Below are 25,000 nucleotides of genomic sequence, written 5' to 3'. Positions count from 1 at the left end.
ACAACATTCTTGGAATTGTTTAAGAGTTTGTTGAGTTGATTGTTTAATAGTAATGAAACGAGTATTAAAAGTATCATAAAATGGTGACATAACTTTAAGATAAGTATCTTTAGATTGATCATATGATGATGATGATGATGATGATAAAGTATTATTATTATCATTTGTTAAAAGTTGTTGATGATATTGAATTTCTTGATCAACTTGTTTAAATTTATTTTCAATTTCATTTGATTCCTCTAAAATATTCTCTAATGATGATTGAGGTATTTTATCTAATAAATCCAATTCGGAATAGAAATTTAAAAGTTCAGGTTGATTCTCACGAATGTAAATTTCAATGAAATCAACAACGGTATGTTTTTGATCTTTTGATTTAGTTTCAGACAATTTCGAGAGAGAATCCAATTTGAAACCTTTTGTTGAATTTAAATAAGTACCACGATTTAAAATACTACCAATATGGAAAATAACTTTTAAAACTTTAATGAATTTACGACTATTTCTCAACTGTTCAATTGCTTTTGATAATTGATTATTATTGATTTCAATTGAATCGAGTAATGAGCAAACCTCTAATTTGAAAAGATAAGTTTGAACTCTTTGTTGTAAGTGTTGAATGGACATCATCTCAATGAGGAATCTCTCTGCATTTCCGAGTTGTTCAATCGATTGATAGTTTGCACTTGAAAGTGATTGATATTCCTCTTCAGAGATTGGTAACATTGCATCCAATGCAATCAATTGTTCAACTGATAATTTACCATCTTCAAAACATAAAATTGCCTCTTTAATTGCACCATATGATAATTTAAATTGTGATAATAAAATACAAATATTATTTGATCTTCTTAAATCTAAAATTATAATTTTTGAAATTACTATTGTATTACCACTATCAGAAAGTGATTGTTCCTCACCATTATTATTACTATTGTTATTATTATTATTATTACTATTATTTAAATTTTCTTTACTCATTTTTTCTTTTGCCATTGGTGATAATGAAAACCAAGATTCAACTAAAGTTTGATCATTATCATTACCTTTAACTGGTGATAAATTATCCCAAAATGTTTCTTTTAATTTCTCTCTTGGAATTGCATTCCAATGAAGTTGTCTCATTTTCTTTTGTAATGGTGTTAATTGTCCACCACCACCACCACCACCACTATTATTTGGTTTCTTTGGTGTACTTATACGATTACGATTTAATTTTAATGTTGATGGTGGAGGTGGTGGTGGTGGAGGTGGAGGTGGGGGTGGTGGGGGTGGAGCACCAACAGGTGGAGGTGGTGGAACTGATGGTGTAGTATTTTCAATTTGTACATTATTATTATTAACTTTATCATCTGATGATAATGAAAGTTTATCAAAATCTGGTAATGGATTTGAAGAACTACTATCATTTGTTGTAATTACTAATTTATCAACACTATCTAAATATGGACTTGATGAATTTGAGGAGGAGGAAGAAGAAGAAGTAACATCCTTTTGTGGTTGTTGTTGTGGTTGTTTCTTTGCAGATGATAATAAATCTGATAATTTATTATTTGAACCAGAAATTTTTTCACGAACACGATTTACCATATTATCAATAAAAGTTGGTGGTTCTTGATCAATTGGTACAGAGGTAGAGGTATATTTCCAATCCCAATCGATTTTCATACGATTTTTTAATTTTAAAACTGTATTTTCTCTCTTTGTTTTCAAATCATTACTTTCTTCATCCTCTTTTGTCTTACTTGATAGTTTATTAAGGAATCTACTCGCAACACTATCACCAGTGAATGATTGAGAGGAATGATGTTGTTGTTCCCTAAGAATGATAGTTCTCTTCCAAGTTTGAGGATCAGATGGTTGTGAAAATGCTAACATTGCTTGTTGAACTTGTTCTCTATTGAAACTACCTCTAAATCTAAATCTAATACCTTCATTATTTGGTAACTTTTGTAACATAACCGTATCATCTTGATTACAATAGATCGTATCAGTTATTAAATCCTGAATCTTATAAAAAATTCTACATAATGATCCATCCTCTTCTAAAAATAATACACCTTGTGACATTTTTCTCTTTGTAAATATTTCTAATGCATTTGTTGTAACATCACTTTGTAAAATACCTTTCTATTAAATAATAAAATAAAAAATAAAAATAAAAAAAATTAATATTTAATTTTTAATAAAATTAATAATAATTAATAATATTACAATTGAAAAACGTTTCATTGTATTTGCTTGAATTATAACTTTATTTGCCAAGATAACTTCATCTTCATTTTGTCTAATTATTGGAGTTTCTTTTTCTGTTAAATAAACATAACCAATATCTAATTCACTAAGGGAATGAATATACTTTTTTGATTTATCTAATGAATAAATTAAAAGACCTTCTTCATTATTTATTGGTTTATTTAATAAAACTTTATATTGTTTTTTTATTTATTTAAAAAAAAAAAAAAAAAAAAAGAATGGGTATTATTAATATAATATAAAAATAAAATAAAAAAATAAAAAAAATAATTAATTAATACATACATGCATCCTTAATTGCATCCATTTCAAGATCAAAGTTTGATTTCTTTTTTTTTGTCATATTAGAAAATAATGAAGAAAATTTTGAACCCCATTCTGATGATTGTTTAATTTCTTTATTATTATTATTATTATTATCTTTATTATTGTTTTCTTTATTTTCTTGGTTATTTATTGAATTTTCATTTTCATTATTTATTTGTTGTTGTTGTTGTTGTTGTTGCTGTTGTGGTTGATTGAGTTGTTTAGAATTGCTATCAACTCTTATTAATTCATTGGTTGGTGGAAGAAATAACATGTTTATTTGAATTGCAACATCGATATCATGCATATAATTTATTTTTTTTTTTTTTTTTTTCTTTTTAAAAAAATAATTTATATGTATATATTATTATGTATTATGATAAATCGTATCTTTTTTTTTTTTTTTTTTTCTATTTATTATTTTAATAATCTAAAAATACAAAGAAATAATATAAATATTAAATAAATAATATAATATATAAATATATCCCAATGAATTTGGCGGTTAATTTATTGAAAAAGAAAAAAAAAAGGGAGAATAAAAAATAAAAAAAATTTTATAAAAAAAAAAAAAAAAGAAAAGTAATACGAACATAAAAGTTATATATTAATTTTTTTTTTTTTTATTTTTTTTTATTTTTTTCATTGTCTGGTTGAGATCATCTGGTTTTTTTTCAACTGTTTATTAAAAAAAATTTTTAAAAAAAAGCGGGAAAATTTTTTTTCCAAAACAAAACTTTTTTTAATCTTTTTTTTTTTTATAATAATAACAACACAAAGTCTTTTTTTTTAAAAAAATAAAGATTTTTTTTAAATTTTTTTTATATTTAAAATCTTTTTTATTTTGATTACCAAATATATTTTTTTATTTTTTTTAAAATTAAAAGGGGGTTACATCATTAATGTTTTAAGATAATCTATTAAATACCATAATTTGGGTGTGTTTTAGTTTTTAAAAAAAAATAAAAAAAATAAAAAAAAAATAATAATTTAAATCAAAAACATTAATGAAGATTTAAATTTTTAAATAAAATTAATTAAGAATAAAAAATAAAAAAAAAAAAAAAATAAATATAAAAAAAAAATAAATAAAAATAAAAAAAAATCAAACCTATTACAAAAGATAAGATGATATTGATGAACTCCAAAAAAAAAAAAAAAAAAAGATTTTAAAATCACAGTAAGCGACAATCCAAAGAGATATCTTAAAAATTCTTTTTTTGTTTTTTTAACCACAATCTTGTTTATTTTTTTTTTTTTCAATAATTTAAATCAGGAAAATAAAAAAAATAAAAAAAATAATAAAAATTAAAAAAAATACAAACATTACATCAAAAATTGCAAATTACAATTTTATTAATAAAATGCAATGTGTTATGTGTATTTTTATAAATCTCTAAATTTTTTTATTTGCTTTTTTGTTTTGCTTTTTTTTTTTTAAATTTTTTTTTTTTTCCAAAACCTTAATTTCCTTAGATGAATAATTTTAAATCACAAAACAATAACACCAAAATGTCACACCATATTTTATATTAAAACATCCCCTGATATTATTGTCATTATTATTTATTTTTGTTTTTCTTTATTTTTAAAAAAAAAAAAAAAAAAAAATAATAAAATAAATAAAAATAAAAATAAAAATAAATAAAACTTTATTTCCATTATTAAGATTATCCTTCAGAGATACATTAAACACTATAATAATAATAATAATAATAATAATAATAATAATAATAAACGCAACTAAAGTGTCCCCTCCTTCTTTCTCCACCCAATTAAATTAATTATTTTTTTGTAAACTAACTTTAACATCAATAGAACATAGGGAGTGTATATAATTGGTTGTGTGGTTGTGGATGTGAGTGTGTGTGTGTGTATGTGTGTAATTGTGTTGTGTATATTAAAATAATTAAAGTGATAAAATTTAATCAAAGAACAAATGAAAAATAATAATTTTATCCAAATAATTGGTGGTTTGTAAAGTAACCACTTACCAACACACCAAACCACCCATCCAACGATTAAATAACACCATTGTTGAGTATTGTTAAAAATCCAATTTTTATATATTTAGTATACCAATATCTACCATCAAACTATAAAAATAAAACAAAGAATTAAAAAAAAAAAAAAAATAAAAAATAAAAAGAAAACTATTATTATAACAACAACAATAACAACACATACTAACAAAGTAGTAACACTACTATGTTGAGTATGTGGGTTTAAGTGTGTTTGTAAGTTGGATTTCTTTTTTTTTTTTTTTTTTTTTTTTTTTTTTTTTTTTTTTTTTTTTTTTTTTTTTTTTCATTTTTTAAAATAAGAGGGTCCCCCCTTTCCCAAACCCTGGATAGTGATTATATAATTATTATTAATTTATTATTTTTTATAAAAAGATGATAGTTTATATGTGTTTTTTTTTTTTTTTTTTTTTTTTTTTTTTTTTTTTTTTTTTTTAGTTGTCACACAATAAACAAATAGATATCCCACACAAACACACAGAGAAAAAAAAAATAAAAAAAAATAACTATCCAATTATTATGTTTTTGAGGGGTTAATTCATTTGAGCACATGTATTTTATTATATTATTTTATTTAATATAATAATAAAAATATAAAAAAAAAAAAAAAAAAAAATTAAAAAAAAAAAAAAAAAAAAATTAAATTCTATTTAAATACATATAAATTTTTAAATAAACCCACTCAAAAATTATATACCCACTAACACACACATTTTATATGTCTCCTCATAAAAATAATAATAATAAAAATAATAATAATTATTATTATCATATAAAATTAAATAATCCTTAATTATTTATTTTTAATTATTTTATGTAGAAAAGCAAAATTAAATTTAATCATTTTACAAATTTTTAAAATTTTTTATTATTTTTTTTTATTTGTATATTTAGTTGTTTTTTTCAATTCTTTTTTATCAATTATATTCAGTTTGTTTTTTTTTTTCTCAAAAAAAGATAGATAATTGTTTCCCTAAATTTTTATATTTCAATAATTATTATTATCATTACTATTAAATTTATTTTACCCTCCTCTTTGTTCATCAATAAAAAATATAAAAAAAAATAAAAAAATAAAAAAATAAAAAAATAAAAAAAAAAAAAATAAATAAATAAATAAATAAAATAAAATTAATAAAAATCATACTCGCACAAAAAAAAAATAAAAAAAAATTATTACCCCACCCACCATTATAAATTACTTTATATATATATATTTATAAGGTATATAGTATTATATAAATATATATTTATTTATAAATATCTAGATTTTATTTGTATCATCATAAAAAAAAAATAAAAAAATAAAAAAATAAAATAAAATATAAAAAAAAAAATAAAATAAACAAATAAAATAATAATTTTTTAAATCTTTTTTTTTATTTAATTTTTTTATATAAAATTTTATTAGTCAATTGATTAAAAAAATTAATAAATAGTAATTTCTATTTTTAGTAAAAAAAAAAAAAAAAAAAAAAAAAAAAAAACTTAAGTTAAAATTTAATAAATAAGAATTACCATTTATAGTAAAAAAAAAAAAAAAAAAAAAAAAAAAAAAAATGAATCAAAGTCAAAATTTTCATAATATTGATTTGGGTCATTATGGTGCGCAAGGTTCTAATCAATCATTTAATAATAATAATAATGGAAATAATGGTATGATGATGAATCAACAACAAATGCAACAACATGTTGTGCCACATTTACATCATTTACAACAACAACAACAACAACCTCAACAACAACAATTAAGAAATGTTCCAGATTATTCAAATTCACCAAATGGTACTACAAATGGTAGTACAATGTCCCCAAATTGTATAAATACGAATAACAACAATAATAATAATAATAATAATAATAATAACAGTAATAATAATAATAATAATAATAATAATGCAAGTAATAATTTAACATCAAATAAATCATCATCAACAAATACACCACAAATTGGACAATTGCAAGCATCACCAGCTAATCTTACAAACTCACCATCAGCAATATCATCACCAATAACCATTTCAAATAATTCAAGTTTAAATTCACCATCAACAACAAGTAGTCCAAATCTACTATTGAATGGTACATCAAATAAGAGAATAATGATATCACAACAAACATGTCTTGTCGAAGAGAAATTTAGTAAGAATGGTGTTCAAAAGAATGTTCATGTAGTTGTAAAAAATAATCCATTCCTTTTGACTCTATCTTTATTGGATAGTAGTTTAAACTTTCATCAATTAACACCCGAAGTTCAATTAGTATACGATAGTGAAAGTTTAAAAGAAGTTGATTCTGCCACTGTTAAACCATTAGAGTATAAAACACGTGCCAATGAAGAAGGTGATCAATTAACCATTGAACTTAGAATTAAAGTATTATCATCACAACTTGAAGATATGTTATTCCGTGCTAAGGTTAAAATAGTAGATCCAAGAACTCGTAAAGAAACTCATGGCCTCTCTGTCATAACTCATCCAATTAGAGTGGTTTCAAAACCTGATCAAGTTAAAAAGAAAGCTAAAAAGAGAAAGAGAGCTCCAACTGATTCTTTAATGGATACCCTCAATAGAATTGAACATCAACAAAAAGAACAACAACGTCTATTAAAAAAATTATGTTATCATGATAAAGAAAATAATATCATTCAATTAATTCAACAACAACAGCAACAACAACAATTATTAAATAATGTAACAAATAATATAAATAATAATAATAATATTAATAATAATAACAATAATAATAATAATAATAATAATAATAATAATAATAATAATAATAATAATAATAATAATAATAATAATAATAATAATAATAATACTACATCCACTACAACAACTACAACAACTACTACTTCTTCTTGTAATAATAATAATAATAATAATAATGAAAATAACGAACATATTGTTAAAATTGAAAATACCGAATGTAATAATAATAATAATAATATAATCAATAATACCGAAAATGATGAAAATATCAATAAACCAATTTTAAATAGTAAAGATGAATTCCAAAGTGCATTTAAAGAATTTATTGGTGCATTTAAACAATTACAATGCCTTGATCCAGATGGTGCAGATGGTGCATTTAAGATTAATACTTGTGCAAATGATGCTCAAACAATGTGTGAAATATTAGAAATGGTTAAAGTTGAACTTAAAAAAGATGAAAACTTTAAAGATAAATGCGGTGGTTCAAGTGGTGGAGCTTGTGGTGAAAATAATCCAGATAATCCTTGTTCTTGTAAAGTTTGTCCATATAAACAAAAAGTTGATCATATTAATCAATCTTACGAAACTTATTTCAATATGTTTAATCCTTCAAATTCAAATTCTGTTGTTCCACAACAATCTCAACAATTACAACAACAACAAATCCAACAACAACAACAGTCCCAACAACAAGTTCAACAACAACAACAACAACAAATGCAACAACAACCACAACAACAACAACAACAACCACAACAACAACAACAAAACCAACAACAAGGTCAACAACCACAACAACAACAACAACAAGGTCAACTTGATTATACAACTTATATTGATCCACAATTACAAATGCAACAACAATTACAAATGCAACAAGCTGCTCAACAACAATACATGCAACAAACTATGGATCAACAACAACAACAACAGTACTATATGCAACAATACCATTTACAACAACAACAGCAACAACAACAAGCTCAAAGATATTTGATGCAACAACAATATATGCAACAACAAGCTCAACAACAACAACAACAACACCAACAAGTTGCAATTCAACAACAACAACAACAAAATCAACAACAAAATCAACAACAAAATCAACAACAACAAAACCAATCACCTCAAAATCAACAATCTTTAGATTTCCAAAATGCCAACAATTTTATTGATTTTAATTCTGGTCTTGGATTTATGAATTTTCCAAATATAAATTTTGGTGATATGGGTTTTTCTGCTGTTTAATTAATATAAATAAACCAAATTAATAATTAGACAATAAATAAAATTAATAAATTAAAAATAAAAAACATAAAAGTATTATTACATTTTTTTTAAAAGAAATATTCTTTTTATTACATTTGAATTTATTTGTTTTATAACTTTTTTTTTTTATTTTTTTTATTTTATTTAATTAAATTGATAGATACATGATTTTTAGTTTATTATTATTATTATTATTTTTAAGATTAATCCTAAAAAAAAGAAATTATAAATTTTTTTTTAAACTTTTTGATAATCGAGTTTACCTTCTAATTTCTTTGCTTCTTGACATTTTCTAACAGCTTTCATAAAGTCTTCTTCCATTACATAATCTCTTTCAGCTCTAATTGCAAACATACCAGCTTCAGTACATACATTACGTAAATCAGCAGCATTGAAACCATCAGCTAATTTAGCGATAGCTTCATAATCTACATCACCATGTTTGGTGATATTTGCAGCATGAATTTTAAGAACATCGACACGACCAGCTTCATTTGGTAAAGGAATTTCTATTTTTCTATCTAAACGACCTGGACGAAGGAGGGCAGGATCTAAAACATCAGGACGATTTGTAGCCATGATGATTTTAACCTTTGAGAGAGTATCGAAACCATCCATTTGATTTAATAATTCCATGAGTGTTCTTTGAATTTCACGATCTGCAGAAGTACCCTCTGAGAAACGTCTACCACCAATTGCATCGATTTCATCCATAAAGATCACACATGGTTGATGATCACGAGCATAACCAAACATCTCACGAATTACACGAGCACTCTCACCAATGTATTTATCAACGATTGCAGATGAAACAACCTTTAAGAAATTTGCCTCTAAATTTGATGCGATAGCACGAGCTAACAATGTCTTACCAGTACCTGGTGGACCATACAATAATACACCCTTTGGTGCTTTAATACCAACACGAATAAATAACTCTGGAATCATCAATGGTAACTCTACAACTTCTCTTAACTCTCTGATTTGATTACTTAATCCACCAATTTCACCATACGATACACTACCTGGTGATTCAGCTGTCATATTGAAAATGATTGGATCAACTTCACGTGGTAATATCTTTAAAATTGTTAATGTTGTTAAATCTAATGTAACACGTGCACCTGGTACTAATAAATGTGCTTTATCTTGATAATTTGCACATCTAACAACATATCTTGGTCCATTACATGCTTTAACAATAACTAATTATTGATTAATTTTATTTTATTTTATTTTATTTTATTTTTTATAATAAAAAATAAAGAAAAAAAAAAAAAAAAAAATTATAATTTAATATTATAAAAAAAAAAAATTATAAAATAAAGTTAGAAATAAATTAAGTTATAAAAAAAAAAACAATAATAATATTATTTATTTTATATGTTATTTTTTAAAATAAATTATATATGAAATTTTATTATTATTATTTAACTTACATCTTTCTTCATCTAATGATCTTAAAACTTCACCAATTATTTCACCAATATATTGAATAGTTTTAATGTGATCCTCTGTTTTTTGAAAATCTTTTTTTAATTTTTTAATAAGTTCGTGAGCTTTATTTAATCTAAGTTCTGCATTTTTATGTTCTATTAAACGATCTCTATAATTTTGAAGTGCTTGCTCTTTTTTTGTTTCCTCTGTTGACATTTTTTATTTTATTTTATTTTATTTTTTTAAATATATATATCAATATCTATTAAAAATATATGATTATGATGATGATGTGTGTAAGTGTATGTGTAAATAATGGAATAACAATAAAAAAAAAAAAAAAAAAAAAAATTGAAATTAAAAAAAAAATTAAAAAAATTTTAAAAAAAAATTAATTAAAAAAATGTGAACAGCACAAACTCCAAACAAAATTGAAATTAAAAAAAAAAAAAAAAAAGAAAAAAATTAAAAAAAAAATAAATTTTTTGATCAAAAAATATTTTTTTTTTATTTATTTTTTTTTTATTTTTTGGAAACTAAAAATAATATTTCATTTTTCTATAATCATAAAATTTCATTTATTTACTTTTATTTTTATTTTTGTTTTGGAAAGAAAAAAAAAAAAAAAAAAAAAAAAAACCAAAAATAAAATAGATTAATGATAAGATCTACAAATTAAATTTAAACAACCTCTAATATTTTCCATAGAAGTTTTAGCATATGGTATTCTTTCACCATCAATTGCAACAATACCATGTTTTTGAATTGAAGGTTCCAAGATGAGAGCTTTTACTTTATGATGTTCGATTAGATCAGATTTTAAATGATCACCAGTTGCAGAATCTGTTAAAATTGATAATAAACTTGCTTTACTTAATTTCGAACGATTATTAATGAAAATTAAATCAATTAAACCATCTGATAAATGAGCATTTGGGGATGATATAAAATCTGATGCTAAATGTGAAACTGTACTTGCGACAACACCAATGAATTCACCTTCAATACATTTCCAACCTTTTGAAAGTAATGAATCACTTGATTCATTCAAAAGATTTGAATTGTGTGTTACTTTGCATGAAGGTATTGTACCAATATCTAATGATTTTGAAATTGAATTTGAACTCATATTAATATCACTTCTTGGTGATGACGATAATGAATTTGTTGATTTTGCTGTTGTTGTTGTTGCTGTTAATGATGATGTTGATGTCGATGTCGATGTTGATGATGATGTTGATGTAGTTGTAGTATTATTATTATTATTATTATTACTTGTAGTTGAATTTATTTCATTTTGTTCTTCATTTTTGTTTTTATTATTATTATCATTATCATTACAAACTAAATCTTCAATAACTTTAACAGAATTTGAACTATCACAAATATTACAATCGAATGAACATTTTGGAATTGATTGCATTTGAGATTTATCCAAAGGAATAGCTGGTAAAAAATAAACTTTTCCTCTATAAATACGTAGATTTAAAATACGTACTGCTGCACCTATAATTAAACGTAAATCACCTAACGATCTATACTTTTCTGATTCAATATCAACATCTGAAACTAGTCCCCATGTTAATGATAAAATTGAACACCATTTTGTAATATTACTATTATTATTATTATTATTATTATTATTATTATTATTATTATTATTATTATTATTATTATTATTATTATTATTATTATTTGCTGATGTAATAGTTGGAGAAGCACTAGTTGGAGAAGTAGTAGTAGTTGTTGTTGTTACTGTATTATTATCAACGACAGGAATTGTTGTTACAGTTGGTTGTTGTACAATACAAACATCTAAAGGTTTAGTGAAACCACGTAAAATAGCTAAAGCAGCAGACATTGGATCTTGTAAACCAATTGAATTGGCTAAACCATTACCAGTACCAGCTGGTATTAATGCAAGTGGTATCTTTTTAGCATCTTCATAATCCTCACGTGATAATAATCCATTTATAAATTCATGTAATAAACCATCACCAGATATAAATACAACGGTATCATACTTGTAAATATTCGATTTGAATCCAATCTTTTTCGCATGTTCTGGTTCCATAGTAACAGTTAATTTCATTTTTATACCTGAATCTTTAAATAATTGTTCAACCTCTTTAAAAATATTATGACTTTCCTTTTTACCTGATTTTGGATTAATTAAAATTCTAATCTTTCTATTCTTTGGATTACCTCCTAAAAAAAAAAAAAAAAAAAAAAGTTAATATGTAAGAAGTTTTTAAAAAATATTAATTAATTAATTTAATAAACATACTTGGTAATGAATTTAAAAATGTTGATTGAATATTTGAATAAAAATTTAAAGAATCTTGATTGCTTTTAAATTGAAAAGTATAAGATTTTCTTTTTCTTTGTTCTTTATCAATTGTTAATTGCTTTTTCTTTAATACACATGTAAATAATGTTACTTTTATTGGTAGTGTTGTTGTTGTGGTGGTTGTTGTCGTTGCTGTATCAAAATTATCGGGTAATTCTGAACAAGCAATTATTGAATCTTGATATATTATAGTTGATTTCTTTTGACTGATTTTAATTACTATACCAGATCTTTTTATTATTAAACTATTAATACTTTTATTTTTATATTTAATTTGTTGTTCTTGATTAAATTCAAATAATGTTGGTTCTTTTTCAATTAAACTTTTATTATTAACAGTAAATGATGTTACAGGTTCATTATTATTATTATTATTATTATTATTATTATTATTATTATCGGTATTATTATCGGTATTATTATTGGTATTATTATTTTCATTTGATATTACATTGTTGTTAGAAATGTTATTATTACTTTCATTTGGTATTACATTATTGGTGGAAGTGTTATTATTATTATTATTTTTATTTTCAATTGAGGAACTTGATATTTCCTCTTTTTTTTCTTTTTCATCTTTAAATTGGTCATTTAAATCAATGTCATTTTTTAGTTTTGGTCCTTTTTCTTGGACTGTTTCTGCAGGTTCATTATTATTATTTTCCATTTCGCTGAAAGTCTATTTTATTAAAAAAAAAAAAAAAAAAAAAAAAAAATGAAGAAAAAAAGTGAAAAAAAAAAGTTAGATATTTGAAAAAATCTGGGGTTACAAAAAAAAAAAAAATTAAAAAAAAAAAAAAATTAAAAAAATTCTTTTTAACCAATCACCTCATTCAGATAATTAAAATGCGTTGGTTTTAAAATAAAAATAAAAATAAAAAATAAAATATTTTCATTCTTTTTTTTTTTTTTTTTTTTTCATTTTTTAACAATAATTAAATTTTATTTATTTTTTACATATGGATCACTCAAAAAATACACGAAATGATATAAAATAAAAAAAAAATAAAAAAATCAATGTAATCATTCTGTTTTTTGAATTCTTTTTTTTTTTTTTTTTTTTTAACACACATTTTTATTTATGTTTAATGGTATTCCTTACTTTAATTGAATCAACATAAAATATTAACTATATTTATAATCCTAATACCTATGATCATCATCATCATCATCATCAATATCAATTGTGATTAAAGAAATTTTTGATATATGTAATTTTGAATGAAGAATCACCCCATTCTCTTTTTTCATCTAGTTGTCTTTTATTGGTGTGTTTATATTTTTGATTATAAATGACAGGTGTATAGGATCCAGAATTTGAGACTGTAATACCATATTGAATGATAACATCAGTATCACCACAACATATAGTTTCTAAAGTACCATTTGAAAACATTTGAGATGTTAAGTTTTGATCGAAACCATCCATCAAGTATAATGATCTTTTATTATAGGCACCATAGTGGTAAAGTGGATTATTAGAACTAGAAATTGAAGTATTACTTAATTTTGATTTAATTTTACCTATATAGAGATTTTCTACATTTTCTGGAATAATACCAGATTCTAATGATCGACTAAATCCATCCATTAAAAATAATGATTTAACACTTTTAGGAATTGAACCTACAACTAAATTGGATTTAATATCACCAATATATAAATCTGTTATTGATGTTGGTAATGTATTAGCATAAAGTGTTTGATCAAATCCATCCATTAAGCATACAGTAGTGAGAGAGTGGAAGATGGAAAAACGAATAGAAGTTTTATTATGTGGTCCAAATGCTACAGAACTATTAAAATTTACATTTTTTGTTCCATCCCTATATATTTTAAATTTTACACCACGTACTTTTTAAAATAAAACAATAATAAAATTATAAAAGAGTTAATATATATATATGTTTGCATATTATCAATATTATTTTATAATTTGGATACATTACATTCAAAAGAATCCGGTTCTGGATTATAAAATTGGTCAGAATTGATTTTAAATGAATTGGTAATTGATTGTTTAGTTGAATCAATTAACCTATTTAAAGTTGTTTTTTTATATTCAAATAGTTGTTTTTCATTTTCATTATCTTTTAAATTATTGAATAATAATTGTGATTTATGACCATACTTTAATAATTCAATATTCAATTGTTTATTATTATTAACGATTTGTTCAATTTTATAAGTATCAATTGAATCTTTATGTTTATTTACAATTGAATCTATAGATTTTTTATTATCTTCTATTAATTGTTTGATTTTAGTTGATACATCTTCATTCTCATCGAATTTAGTTATTAATTGTCTTGTTATATCTGTTTCAACTGCACTAATTACTTTACGTAATTCTTCAAATCCCTTTTTTATTGATTCTAAATCTGATGCATGTTGTGAATCAATTTTACTAAATATCTCATTTGATTTTTTTTGAATTTCTTTATCTGCATCAAGACATTGTTGTAAATTTTTAATATGTTTTGATTTAAATTCAATAAAGAGTTCTTTTGAATTTTCCATTTTAATTAAATCAAATGTATGTCTAACATGTTTACCACTACTAATTATACAAAATTTACATATTGGTACTTTGCAATCTGTACAAATTAATTCAATCTCTTGATCTAAATGAATATTACATTTTGTGTCATATGATACATTTTTATTTGTATTAATACTACCACTACTACTGTCATTTTTGTTGTTGTTATTATCATTATTATTATCTACTGGTGCTATGGTTGTAGTATTGATATTATTTTTTGATTTATTATTTTTCATTTTTTATATGAATAAGTGCATCGATATAGACGTAAAAAATCAAGTGGAAAAAAAAAAAAAAAAAAAAATATTGTGAAAATTTTCACTCCAGCAGTTAAAAAAGTCCTGTGAAAAATATTAATTAATATAATAAATAATAATAAATAATAATAAATATAATAAATAATAATAAACCTAAAAATAAATGCACTATTCGATTCAATTTTTGGGTTTATAAATTTTTTTTTTTAATTTTTCGATTAATATTTTATTTTATTTAAATTTTTTTTTTAATATATTATTTTTATATTTATTATAATCTTTTTAACCAACAAAGGATTTCGCATCTTTACCCAAAAAAGATGAATTGTTTCTTTGAGATTTGGAATCAAAGGAACGATATGCCTATTATTCCCTTCATGCTCTTTATTATATTCTTGAATTACTTGATTATAGTTTTTATCATACTCGTAAATTTGTTGTTTGATAAAGTTTGTAATCAAAACCTTTGATTATTTAAATTTATCGCTCTTTCTAATATGCATTGAAATACACCTTGGTTGATAATTTTTCCTAAATACATCTTAAGTTGTTTTTTAAAATAAATTCTCTTAATGCAAAAGTAGGAGGTGTAAAAAAATAATCAAATAGAATGCTTGTGATTGGTATCCATCTGTAAATATTTTTAATGCTTCTGGTGGTACATAAATTTCTGCAATACAATCAAAATTACCATCTTTTGGTTCCAATATTAAATCTTCTTTACTTTGATTTCCAAATGTAACAGAATCAAACTTTACTCTTTTTTCTTTATTTTCTATTAATTCACCATCACAACTTTAAATTATTGGAAAAAACTTTATTAGTTAAAATAAAAAAAAAAAAAAAAAAAAATTGGTTGTGTTTAATTTACAATGTTTGATTTCATCATTTTATTTAATGGTTAATGATTAAACTTTTCACTAGAAATAATAAAATCTTTAGTTTTTTCGTGGTGGTGGAAATCGCCAAGGTTATGAACATAGTTATTATAATTTGGCATGAAAAATGAATTAAAATCTATTGCATTCTTTGACGTATTAATGTTGCTATTATTTACATTTTCATTATTCACATTATTATTAATATTATCATTATCATTATCATTATTATTATTATTATTATTATTATTTTTATTATTTTTATTGTTATTATTAATACTATTATTATTATTATTATTATTATTATTATTATTATTATTATTATTATTATTATTATTATTATTATTATTATTATTATTATTATTATTATTAATATTATTAATATTATTTTTATTATTATCATTATTATTATTATTATTATTATTATTATTATTATTATTATTATTATTATTATTATTATTATTATTATTATTATAATGTCTTGGAGAAACTGATTCTTGATTTAAATTTATATTTTGACCCAAATTTGAAAGAACAGGAGTGAGCCATTGAAATTGTTGGTATGGTGTAAGAATATTTGGATTACCATTTGTTTTTTGATTATTATTATAAAAATCATGGCTTTCAATATCATATTTTGTAGGTGTATTATTGCTGCTACTACTACTACTGTTATTATTATTATTATTATTATTTGGTGGTGGTGGTGAAACAATGAAACAATTTGCTTCAATTTGACTTTGATTTCTTATATCAGTATAAATTTGATCAGAAAGACTATTTAACATAAATGATGGCGATGTTGAGGGTGATGAACTTGTTGAAGTTGATGATGAAGACCAAGAGTTTGATGGTGAAAATTGGGTGGTATAAGATTTGGTTTGTGATGTTTGGAATTGATTGTTTTGAAAGATAGTTGTTATAGGAATTGGAGGTAAGGGAAACATTGGCTGGGACCCTATTATGTTTGATGTTGTATGTAATGATGGAGGTAATGTCTGTATTTGAGAAGATAATGATTGGGGTTGATTATAAAATATATCGTTTTGTTGAGAAAACTGATTGGTTTTTTGAAGTTTTTGTGGTGATTGGAATGCAGAGGGTGATTCATGTTTTTGGAATAATGGTGGTGGTGGTGATTGAAAATGTTGATAGTTATTTTGTTGTTGTTGTTGGTGTTGGTGTTGTTGTTGTTGGTGTAGTAGTTGTTGATGTTGTTGCTGTTGTTGTTGCTGCTGTTGTTGTTGCTGTTGTTGTTGTTGTTGATGATGATGATGTTGTTGTTGTTGTTGTTGTTGTTGTTGTTGTTGTTGTTGTTCTTGTTGTTGTTGTTGTTGTTGTTGTTGTTGTTGTTGATGAAGTTGTTGTTGAAGTTGTTGTTGTTGTTGTTGTAGTTGTTGATGTTGTTGTTGTTGCTGTTGCTGTTGCTGTTGTTGCTGTTGTTGTTGTTGATGATGGTGATGATGATGATGTTGTTGTTGTTGATGATGAAGTTGATGATTTTGTTGTTTTTGATGTTGTTGATTTTGATGTTGTTGTTGATGGTGATGATGATGATGATGATGATGATGTTGCTGATGATGATTTTGATGTTGGTGTTGTTGTTGCTGCTGATTATGTTGTTTTTGTTGTGATTGCTTTTGTGATTGTTGTTGTTGTTGTAGTTGTTGTTGTTGTTGTTGTGGTTGTGGTTGTTGTGGTTGTTGTTGTTGTGGTTGTTTAGTTACAGTTATAATAGGATTTTGTTTAATGTCAATAGGAAGAGTTGGTTGAGCTACAGTTGGTGGAGTTGTATTTATCTGTAGCTTTACAGATGGTTGAGTTTTAGTTGATATTGTGGATGACCTATTATTATGGTTAGACTTGTGTTGATTATTGTTATTATTATTATTATTGTTTGCTTGCTTTTTGTTTAATAAATTATCTGGTTGCTGTTGTTTTAATGATGATTCAATTTCTTGGTCTATTTGTTGTTGTTGTAAAGGTTGATGTAATTGCATAAGTAGTTTCGATTGATTAGATAACTCTAAACATTGGTTAGAAGTGAAAATATTCTTTCTCTCTGAAAATAAAGATAAAAGATAGGATGCCTTTAATTTGATTAATGGGTTTGTAGAACTATCCAATGTTATTTGCTTTTTATTTGAAATCTGTAACAATGTCTTGAAAATCATATTTTTAACATGTTCAGTGAGATCATTTGGAAGAGAGTTTACAAATTCTGTTAAATATTTCTCACGATCATTTCGAGCCAACAATGGTGACGATGATGATGTAGTTGTAGTTGACTCAACAGTCACTGATGTATAATCTGTAAAAACATTTTTAATTATATCTCTCCATTCCAAGGCTAATTTATGAGATTGCATTAATTGATTTGCGCTTTCAATCGTTGACTCTAAATTATCTAAAGTTGAAGTTGATTCTAAATAAAATGGATTATTTGATGAGGATGTGGTAGAGGAGGAGGCGGAAGATGTGATAATTGATAGATCTTCATCCTTTGTAAACCCATTAAACTTATCTCTAAACGTTATTAAATGATTTTGAATTTCTTCACATTGACTATGAGTTATTTGGTTTGTAATTTTACCAATTTGATTTAAATAATTATTGATCTCACTTAAGAGATTTTTAAATTTAGTTTGTTGATTCTTTTTTCGTTTTTTATCTTTATTATTTATTTTTGTAGTCACCATTGTTGCAGTAGTTGATTTCATTCCTACTTTTATATTTTCATCTTCATTAGTATTCGATTGCTTATTAATTTCATTGGTATCTTCTATAAATGTGTTTTGTTGATTTTCTTTTATTCTTTCATTTTGAATTTCTTCTTCTTCTTGTTGTTGTTGTTGTTGTTGTTGTTGTTGTTGTTGTTGTTGTTGTTGTTGTTGTTGTTGTTGTTGTTGTTGTTGTTGTTGTTGTTGTTGTTGTTGTTGTTGTTGTTGTTGTTGTTGTTGTTGTTGTTGTTGTTCTTGTTGTTGTTGTTGTTGTTCTTGTTGCTCTTCTTGCTTTTCTACTACTTTTTCTAAAACTTTAATTTCTTTAGGTGATGGTGGTTTAAAGTTTGAAGAATTAACTAAAAGTTCTTCACTGGTTTCACCAACACCAAATCTATTTGTTGCCTTAACTTTAAATGAATAATCACCTACTTCTAATAAAGGTGTTGTATAAAAATTATTATAACCTCTGTAAATCACTTCAAATTTATCTTTGGTCGAGTTTGACATCATCATTAAACTATACTCTCTTACAATTGATGAACATTCCCAATTTAATAAAAATTGTACTTTTTCATTCTCTGTATTCCTAATGATTTGTTCTATATTTGGCTTTGAACATTGAATTGGTACATTACCTATAAATAATAAATAATAGCAAAAAATAATAATTTTAATTGTATTAGTATTAGTATATATATATATTTGTTTTTAAAAATATTTACCAGAATTGTTAAGATAAGGTATAACAATAGATTTTGAACTATAACTTCCACTTAATAATGAATAAAATGCCAAAGGATTCGAGTCTATAGATGGTGTAGGATTTGCTGATGATTGATTTAAAACATATTTAGCTTGAATTGGTGTTGGTGTTGGTGTTGGTGTTGTTGTTGTTGGTATTGGTGTAGTAGTTGATGTTTCTGTTGTTGAAGTAGGTGTTGCTGTTATTGTTGTTGTTGTTCCATTGGTAGATTTAGTTGTTGTATCACTTGTTTTAGTTTTAGTTGTTGTATCACTTGACGTAGAATATCCAGATGCGACTATTTTACATTCATTTTTATTATTATTATTATTATTATTATTATTATTATTATTATTATTATTATTATTATTATTATTATTATTATTATTATTAGGTTGAGAAGAATGATCTTTGTTTGATATATTATTACCAGGTGCACTACCATTTATCCAAAGATAGTTTCTTTTAAAGGGGTCAACTAAATTTACATATGCTTCATCAATATTGTCACTATCATCACTGTTGTTGTTGTTGCTACTGCTACTGCTACTGCTACTGCTGTTACTGCTACTGCTACTGCTGTTACTGCTACTGCTACTAATATTATCTACTACTGATGGGTAAATTGATGTTTTATTCTTTTTAAATAGAGTTTGTTGAAAATTGTTTAATTTCTTTATGCTTTCATCAATATAATTATTTATTTTTTCATTTATTAATGTTTCTTCTGAATTCTTGGTTTCATTGCTACTACTTCCACCACTGTCATTATTACTGCTACTACTACTACTACCTTTGATAATATCTTTATTTGATTGTTGAATAGAATATAAGGATTGCATCAAATTTGAGAATATAGGATCTTGATTTAACTTTAATATTTTAAAATAATTTAAATTCTTCCAACTATCTATTGAATATTTATAAGATGAAAAATGTGATGTATCATCATTATTATTATTTGTATTTGTGTTTGTATTTGTATTATTTGTATTTATTATTGATGAAGGAGTTGTTGCCATATTGCCTGTTCGTTTTTTTTTTTTTTTTTTTTTTTTTTTTTTTGTTTTGCTTTAAATTTGGTTTGTTTATTATTTTATTATTATTATTATTATTGTTTTAATAAATAAATTTTTGATTGAATATCTATTCTTCTTTTTAAATTTTAAAAAAATATTTTTTTTTTTTTTTTTATAAAAGTATGTGATGATTTTTTTTTTTTTTCATAAAAGGTGTTAAATTATTAAACTAAAAAAAAAAAAATTTTGTTTTATATTGCCACTACCATCACGTTGTGATTGGTTAAAAAACCCAATCAACTTTGATAGTACACAAAAAAGAAAAAAAAAAAAAAAAAAAAAAAAAGCTTTAACTGTGAATCAAATAATATAAAAAAAATAAAAAAATAAAAAAAAAAAAAATATAAAAAAAGTTGTTACCAACTGTCTGATTCAAAAAAAAAAAAAAAAAAAAAAAAAAAAAAAAAAAAAAAAAAAAAAAAAAAAAAAAAAAAAAAAAAAAAAATTAAATTTTTTTTCAATTTTTTTTTTTTTTTTTTTTTTTTTTTCAATATTTATTTTATTTTTAATTTTTTAATGAAAATCTTGAACCCTTCCCAATTTCTTCCTCTTTTTTGTTTTAAATTAATTGTATCTTTATTTTAAAAATAAAAAGAAAATAATTTTAATAAAAACAAAAATATCACTTTTATTTTTTTTTTTTGTTTGTTATTTATTTGGACAATAAACACAATTTTTTACATTTTTATGTCAAGTAATTTTTTGTTTTATTTATTTTATATTATTTTATTTTTATTTTTTTTTTTTTTTTTTTTTTTTGGAAATTTAAATAATAAAAAATTTTAAAACAATACTCCTTTTTTATTATTATAAAAATAAAAATAAAAATAAAAATATTTTTAAACGTTAGTCGATTGGCTAATTATTGGTTTATTTTTAAAAGAAAAGCAAAAAAAGTTTGAAAAACAAAATTTATTTATTATTAAATAATTATTTACCTATCAAAATTATAATCAATCTTGATTTTCTTTTTTATGTGAATTTATCAATAGATAAATAGATAATGAAAAATAAAGATATTATCTTTAATGAATTATTCATTATTTTAATGTGTGTTGTAATGTTGTTTATTAAAATGTCTTTAACCCCATAACTCATTCATTTAAGTTTTTTTGAAAATTTATTACAAAAGTTTTTTTTTTATCTCTATTATTATCATCTTCGTCATACAGCATTTTAACTAATAATAAATTGATAGGCAACAACAATTAGAGAATGAAATAGATAAATACTCAATCATAAGATAGTAGTTATAATGATAATGAATCAACAATAACAACAACAACAACAACAACAACAACAACAACAACAGAAATGATAATAATATATAATTTATAGTGATTTCAAAAATTTAATTTATTTATTGAAAACTTGGGGAACAGAAGATTTGTTGATAAACATCTTCTGTACCATCTACAAGTGAACAACTATTATCTAAAGCTTTAGTTTCACAATTATCCTTACTTTTACAGAGTGTAATTTGTGGAAGATAAGTATGTGGATCACATGAATAGAAATAGGTGACACCTTCTTGAGTTAACATTTGTAAACCAATTGAAAAAACTTTTGCATAGTGTGGATATTGAGCTTCAGAACTACAAAAACTTTGATTATAAAGAGCAAAGAATACAGAGTTATGAGCAGAATATGGCATATCGGAAACAGTTATAAAGGCAGGTTCATCATAGAGATATCTTTGACCATTATTTTCGTTGTATAAATCTACAATTTGATCCTCTAAACCGATAAAGTTAGGGGCGGCATCACATGTTCCCTCTCTATTTATGAAATGATAATTTGAAAATGGTGGTTCACCAGTACAATCGGTATCGGTTTTATTATGTAATTGATACACAATTTGTTCATTATCTGAACCTTGCTCTTGTAAGAAAATGTAATAATTATAATCTGGATTATATGGATCATTGACACATTGATTTATTAAACCAAGGAATCCAATTCCATAAATACCACCAAATGAGCATGAATAATTACCTATAATATGTAAAAAAATAAATAATTATATATATTTAATATGATGATGATGATGATGTTAATATTGATGTAAAAAAAATTGTGTATTCTATAAATATATAATGTTGATTAAAAATTACCTCTTGCAAAAGGTAATACTGAAAAGTATAATGGTATATCATCTTCTAAATTTGATTTTCTAACTTGTCTGTTTTGATTAAATAAACTTTCATTTATACCATTAATTTGTAAAATTAATTGAACAAAAATTAATGTAATAAGAAAACTATTTATTATCTTCATATTTATTTATTATCTATATATATATATTAAAATTATATTGATTATATTATGTTGTTGTTGTTATTGTTATTGTTGTTGTTTGTTTAATGTTTATGTTTATTTATATTTATTTTTAAAATGACAAATGATGGTAAAATAATTTTTGTTATTTTTATTATAAATAAAAGAGATGTGACGGTTCGATCGAAGATAAATCCACGAGGGAAAAAAACATAAAGAATAAATGGAAGAAAAAAAAAAATCATGATATTTTAAAAATGCGAGCTAAAACCATTTTTTCGTTTTTTCATTTTTTTTTTTTTTTTTGTAAAAAAAAGATTTTTTTTTTTTTTAAAAACCATGCTTTTTATAAAAGTTTTTCATTCCATACCAAAGTATATTACTAAATGCAAAACGTATAATGGTTCCACCGATTGGTATGCAAAGATCAGATACCTTTCTTAACCAGTTGATGAACTTGGGATTGGCGTTCTTTGAGAAGGTTGCCAAGTATAAGAATAAAATAATATTGGCATTATTAAAATAAAAAAAAAAAAAATAAAAAAAACACTTGGTGTGATATGTTAAAATTTTATTTATCAATTGAAATCAATGACAGAATTAAATTAAATTTAGATGAAGAATAATAATTCTATAAAATAAAACTGATTACATAGTTTGAATTAACTTGTTTAAACTTTAATGTAGTTTATTAGTTATTATTATTATTATTATTATTGGTCATTATTATTAGTTATTATTATTATTGATTATTATGTGATTTGAGATTAATCTTTTCTCTATATAGTATCTTATGAATAATACTGTTGAATTGAAAGTGTGTTCAGGTGGAGATGGCGGTATACACATCTCTTTATGTCACATTTATTGCAACTATACAATTTTAAACCAAAATAAACATTACCTTCACCTCTTCCATTCTTTTTTTGTACCATTTTTAAGTGAAAACATTGCCAATATTCATCAAACTTTTCTGGTTTGCTATTTTATTACTCATTTTAAATTTTATGTATCTTTTTTTTTTTCTCATAAAAGTATGTGATGATTTTTTTTTTTTTTTTTATAAAGTGTTAAATTATTAAACTAAAAAAAAAAAATTTGTTTTATATTGCCACTACCATCACGTTGTGATTGGTTAAAAAACCCAATCAACTTTGATAGTACACAAAAAGAAAAAAAAAAAAAAATAAAAAAAAAAAGAAGCTTTAACTGTGAATCAAATAATATATAAAAAAAAATAAAAAAAAATAAAAAAAAATATAAAAAAAGTTGTTACCAATTGTCAGATTCAAAAAAAAATAAAAAAAAAATTTTAATATTTATTTTATTTTAAAATTTTTATGAAAATCTTGAACCCTTCCCAATTTCTTCCTCTTTTTGTTTTAAATTAATTGTATCTTTATTTTAAAAATAAAAAGAAAATAATTTTAATAAAAAAAAAATATCACTTTTTTAATTTGGACAATAAACACAATTCTTTACATTTTTAAGTCAGGTAATTTTTATTTTATTTATTTTATTTTATATTATTTTTTTTTTTTTTTTTTTTTTTTTTTTTTGGAAATATAAATAATAAAAAATTTAAAAACAAAACTCCTTTTTTATTATTATAAAAATAAAAATAAAAATAAAAATATTTTTAAACGTTAGTCGATTGGCTAATTATTGGTTTATTTTTAAAAGAAAAGCAAAAAATGTTTGAAAAACAAAATTTAAATTAAATTCACATAAAAAAAAAAATCAAGATTGATTATAATTTTGATAGGTAAATAATTAATTAATTAATCATTCATTTCGGTTTATTAATTAATAAAAATCAAATCACAAAGAAAAATCAATAATAACTTTTAATCGTTGTAAAAAACTATTTTTAGAAATCGTCAATAATCACAAAGAAAAAAAAAATAAAAAAAAAAAAAAAACAAGTAGTAGAATCTTGATTTAAAAAAAGATGCAGTATTAAAAAAAAAAAAAAAAAAAAAAAAAAATAGTATAGTAAAAAAAGAAATAAATCAGATGCAGATTAATAATCATATATAATTAAGAAATATCCTGTGAAACTAATAGTATACAGTAAAATAAACAAAGTGGTTATTTGTAGTAGTAGTAGTGTGGGTAGTTGGGGTTATGCTTGTTTTTT

General features: G+C 22.7%; 7 protein-coding genes across 7 annotated transcripts in view; 1 reads left to right on the top strand and 6 right to left on the bottom strand.

The window, feature by feature from the left end:
• forI (hypothetical protein) overlaps nucleotides 1–2,869 on the bottom strand; it is a gene marked incomplete at both ends in the record, with an annotated part of 3,007 nt that extends 138 nt beyond the window's left edge. Inside the window, 3 exons of the mRNA XM_633451.1 lie at nucleotides 1–2,130; nucleotides 2,215–2,426; nucleotides 2,542–2,869. The exon at nucleotides 1–2,130 is cut by the window's left edge and continues 138 nt beyond it. Coding sequence (XP_638543.1) covers nucleotides 1–2,130; nucleotides 2,215–2,426; nucleotides 2,542–2,869 — 2,670 coding nt within the window. The remainder of the gene's footprint in view (nucleotides 2,131–2,214; nucleotides 2,427–2,541) is intronic.
• A 3,273-nt stretch (nucleotides 2,870–6,142) lies between these two features.
• Nucleotides 6,143–8,551, top strand: cudA (hypothetical protein; the record flags this gene model as incomplete). The annotated part of the gene is made up of 1 exon (XM_633450.1): nucleotides 6,143–8,551. One exon carries the CDS (start codon nucleotides 6,143–6,145, stop codon nucleotides 8,549–8,551), a length of 2,409 nt encoding a protein of 802 aa, XP_638542.1.
• A 258-nt stretch (nucleotides 8,552–8,809) lies between these two features.
• psmC6 (26S protease regulatory subunit S10B) lies at nucleotides 8,810–10,225 on the bottom strand (the record flags this gene model as incomplete). Its single annotated transcript, XM_633449.1, has 2 exons — nucleotides 8,810–9,777; nucleotides 10,012–10,225. 2 exons carry the CDS (start codon nucleotides 10,223–10,225, stop codon nucleotides 8,810–8,812), a joined length of 1,182 nt encoding a protein of 393 aa, XP_638541.1.
• A 439-nt stretch (nucleotides 10,226–10,664) lies between these two features.
• sgkB (sphingosine kinase) lies at nucleotides 10,665–13,026 on the bottom strand (the record flags this gene model as incomplete). The annotated part of the gene is made up of 2 exons (XM_633448.1): nucleotides 10,665–12,217; nucleotides 12,297–13,026. The coding sequence occupies 2 exons, from the start codon at nucleotides 13,024–13,026 to the stop codon at nucleotides 10,665–10,667; spliced, it is 2,283 nt and encodes a 760-aa protein (XP_638540.1).
• Nucleotides 13,027–13,539: 513 nt separating this feature from the next.
• On the bottom strand, nucleotides 13,540–15,140 carry DDB_G0284515 (FNIP repeat-containing protein; the record flags this gene model as incomplete). Its single annotated transcript, XM_633447.1, has 2 exons — nucleotides 13,540–14,213; nucleotides 14,309–15,140. The coding sequence occupies 2 exons, from the start codon at nucleotides 15,138–15,140 to the stop codon at nucleotides 13,540–13,542; spliced, it is 1,506 nt and encodes a 501-aa protein (XP_638539.1).
• A 922-nt stretch (nucleotides 15,141–16,062) lies between these two features.
• On the bottom strand, nucleotides 16,063–20,526 carry DDB_G0284513 (hypothetical protein; the record flags this gene model as incomplete). The annotated part of the gene is made up of 2 exons (XM_633446.1): nucleotides 16,063–19,397; nucleotides 19,485–20,526. 2 exons carry the CDS (start codon nucleotides 20,524–20,526, stop codon nucleotides 16,063–16,065), a joined length of 4,377 nt encoding a protein of 1,458 aa, XP_638538.1.
• Nucleotides 20,527–21,943: 1,417 nt separating this feature from the next.
• On the bottom strand, nucleotides 21,944–22,860 carry DDB_G0284511 (hypothetical protein; the record flags this gene model as incomplete). The annotated part of the gene is made up of 2 exons (XM_633445.1): nucleotides 21,944–22,578; nucleotides 22,698–22,860. 2 exons carry the CDS (start codon nucleotides 22,858–22,860, stop codon nucleotides 21,944–21,946), a joined length of 798 nt encoding a protein of 265 aa, XP_638537.1.
• Between the last annotated feature and the right edge of the window lie 2,140 nt (nucleotides 22,861–25,000).

Source organism: Dictyostelium discoideum, assembly GCF_000004695.1.
Source record: "Dictyostelium discoideum AX4 chromosome 4 chromosome, whole genome shotgun sequence".
NCBI lineage: Eukaryota > Evosea > Eumycetozoa > Dictyosteliales > Dictyosteliaceae > Dictyostelium > Dictyostelium discoideum.
Note: the sequence above shows the minus strand (reverse complement) of the source record. Positions and strands in the feature narration are given on the sequence as shown.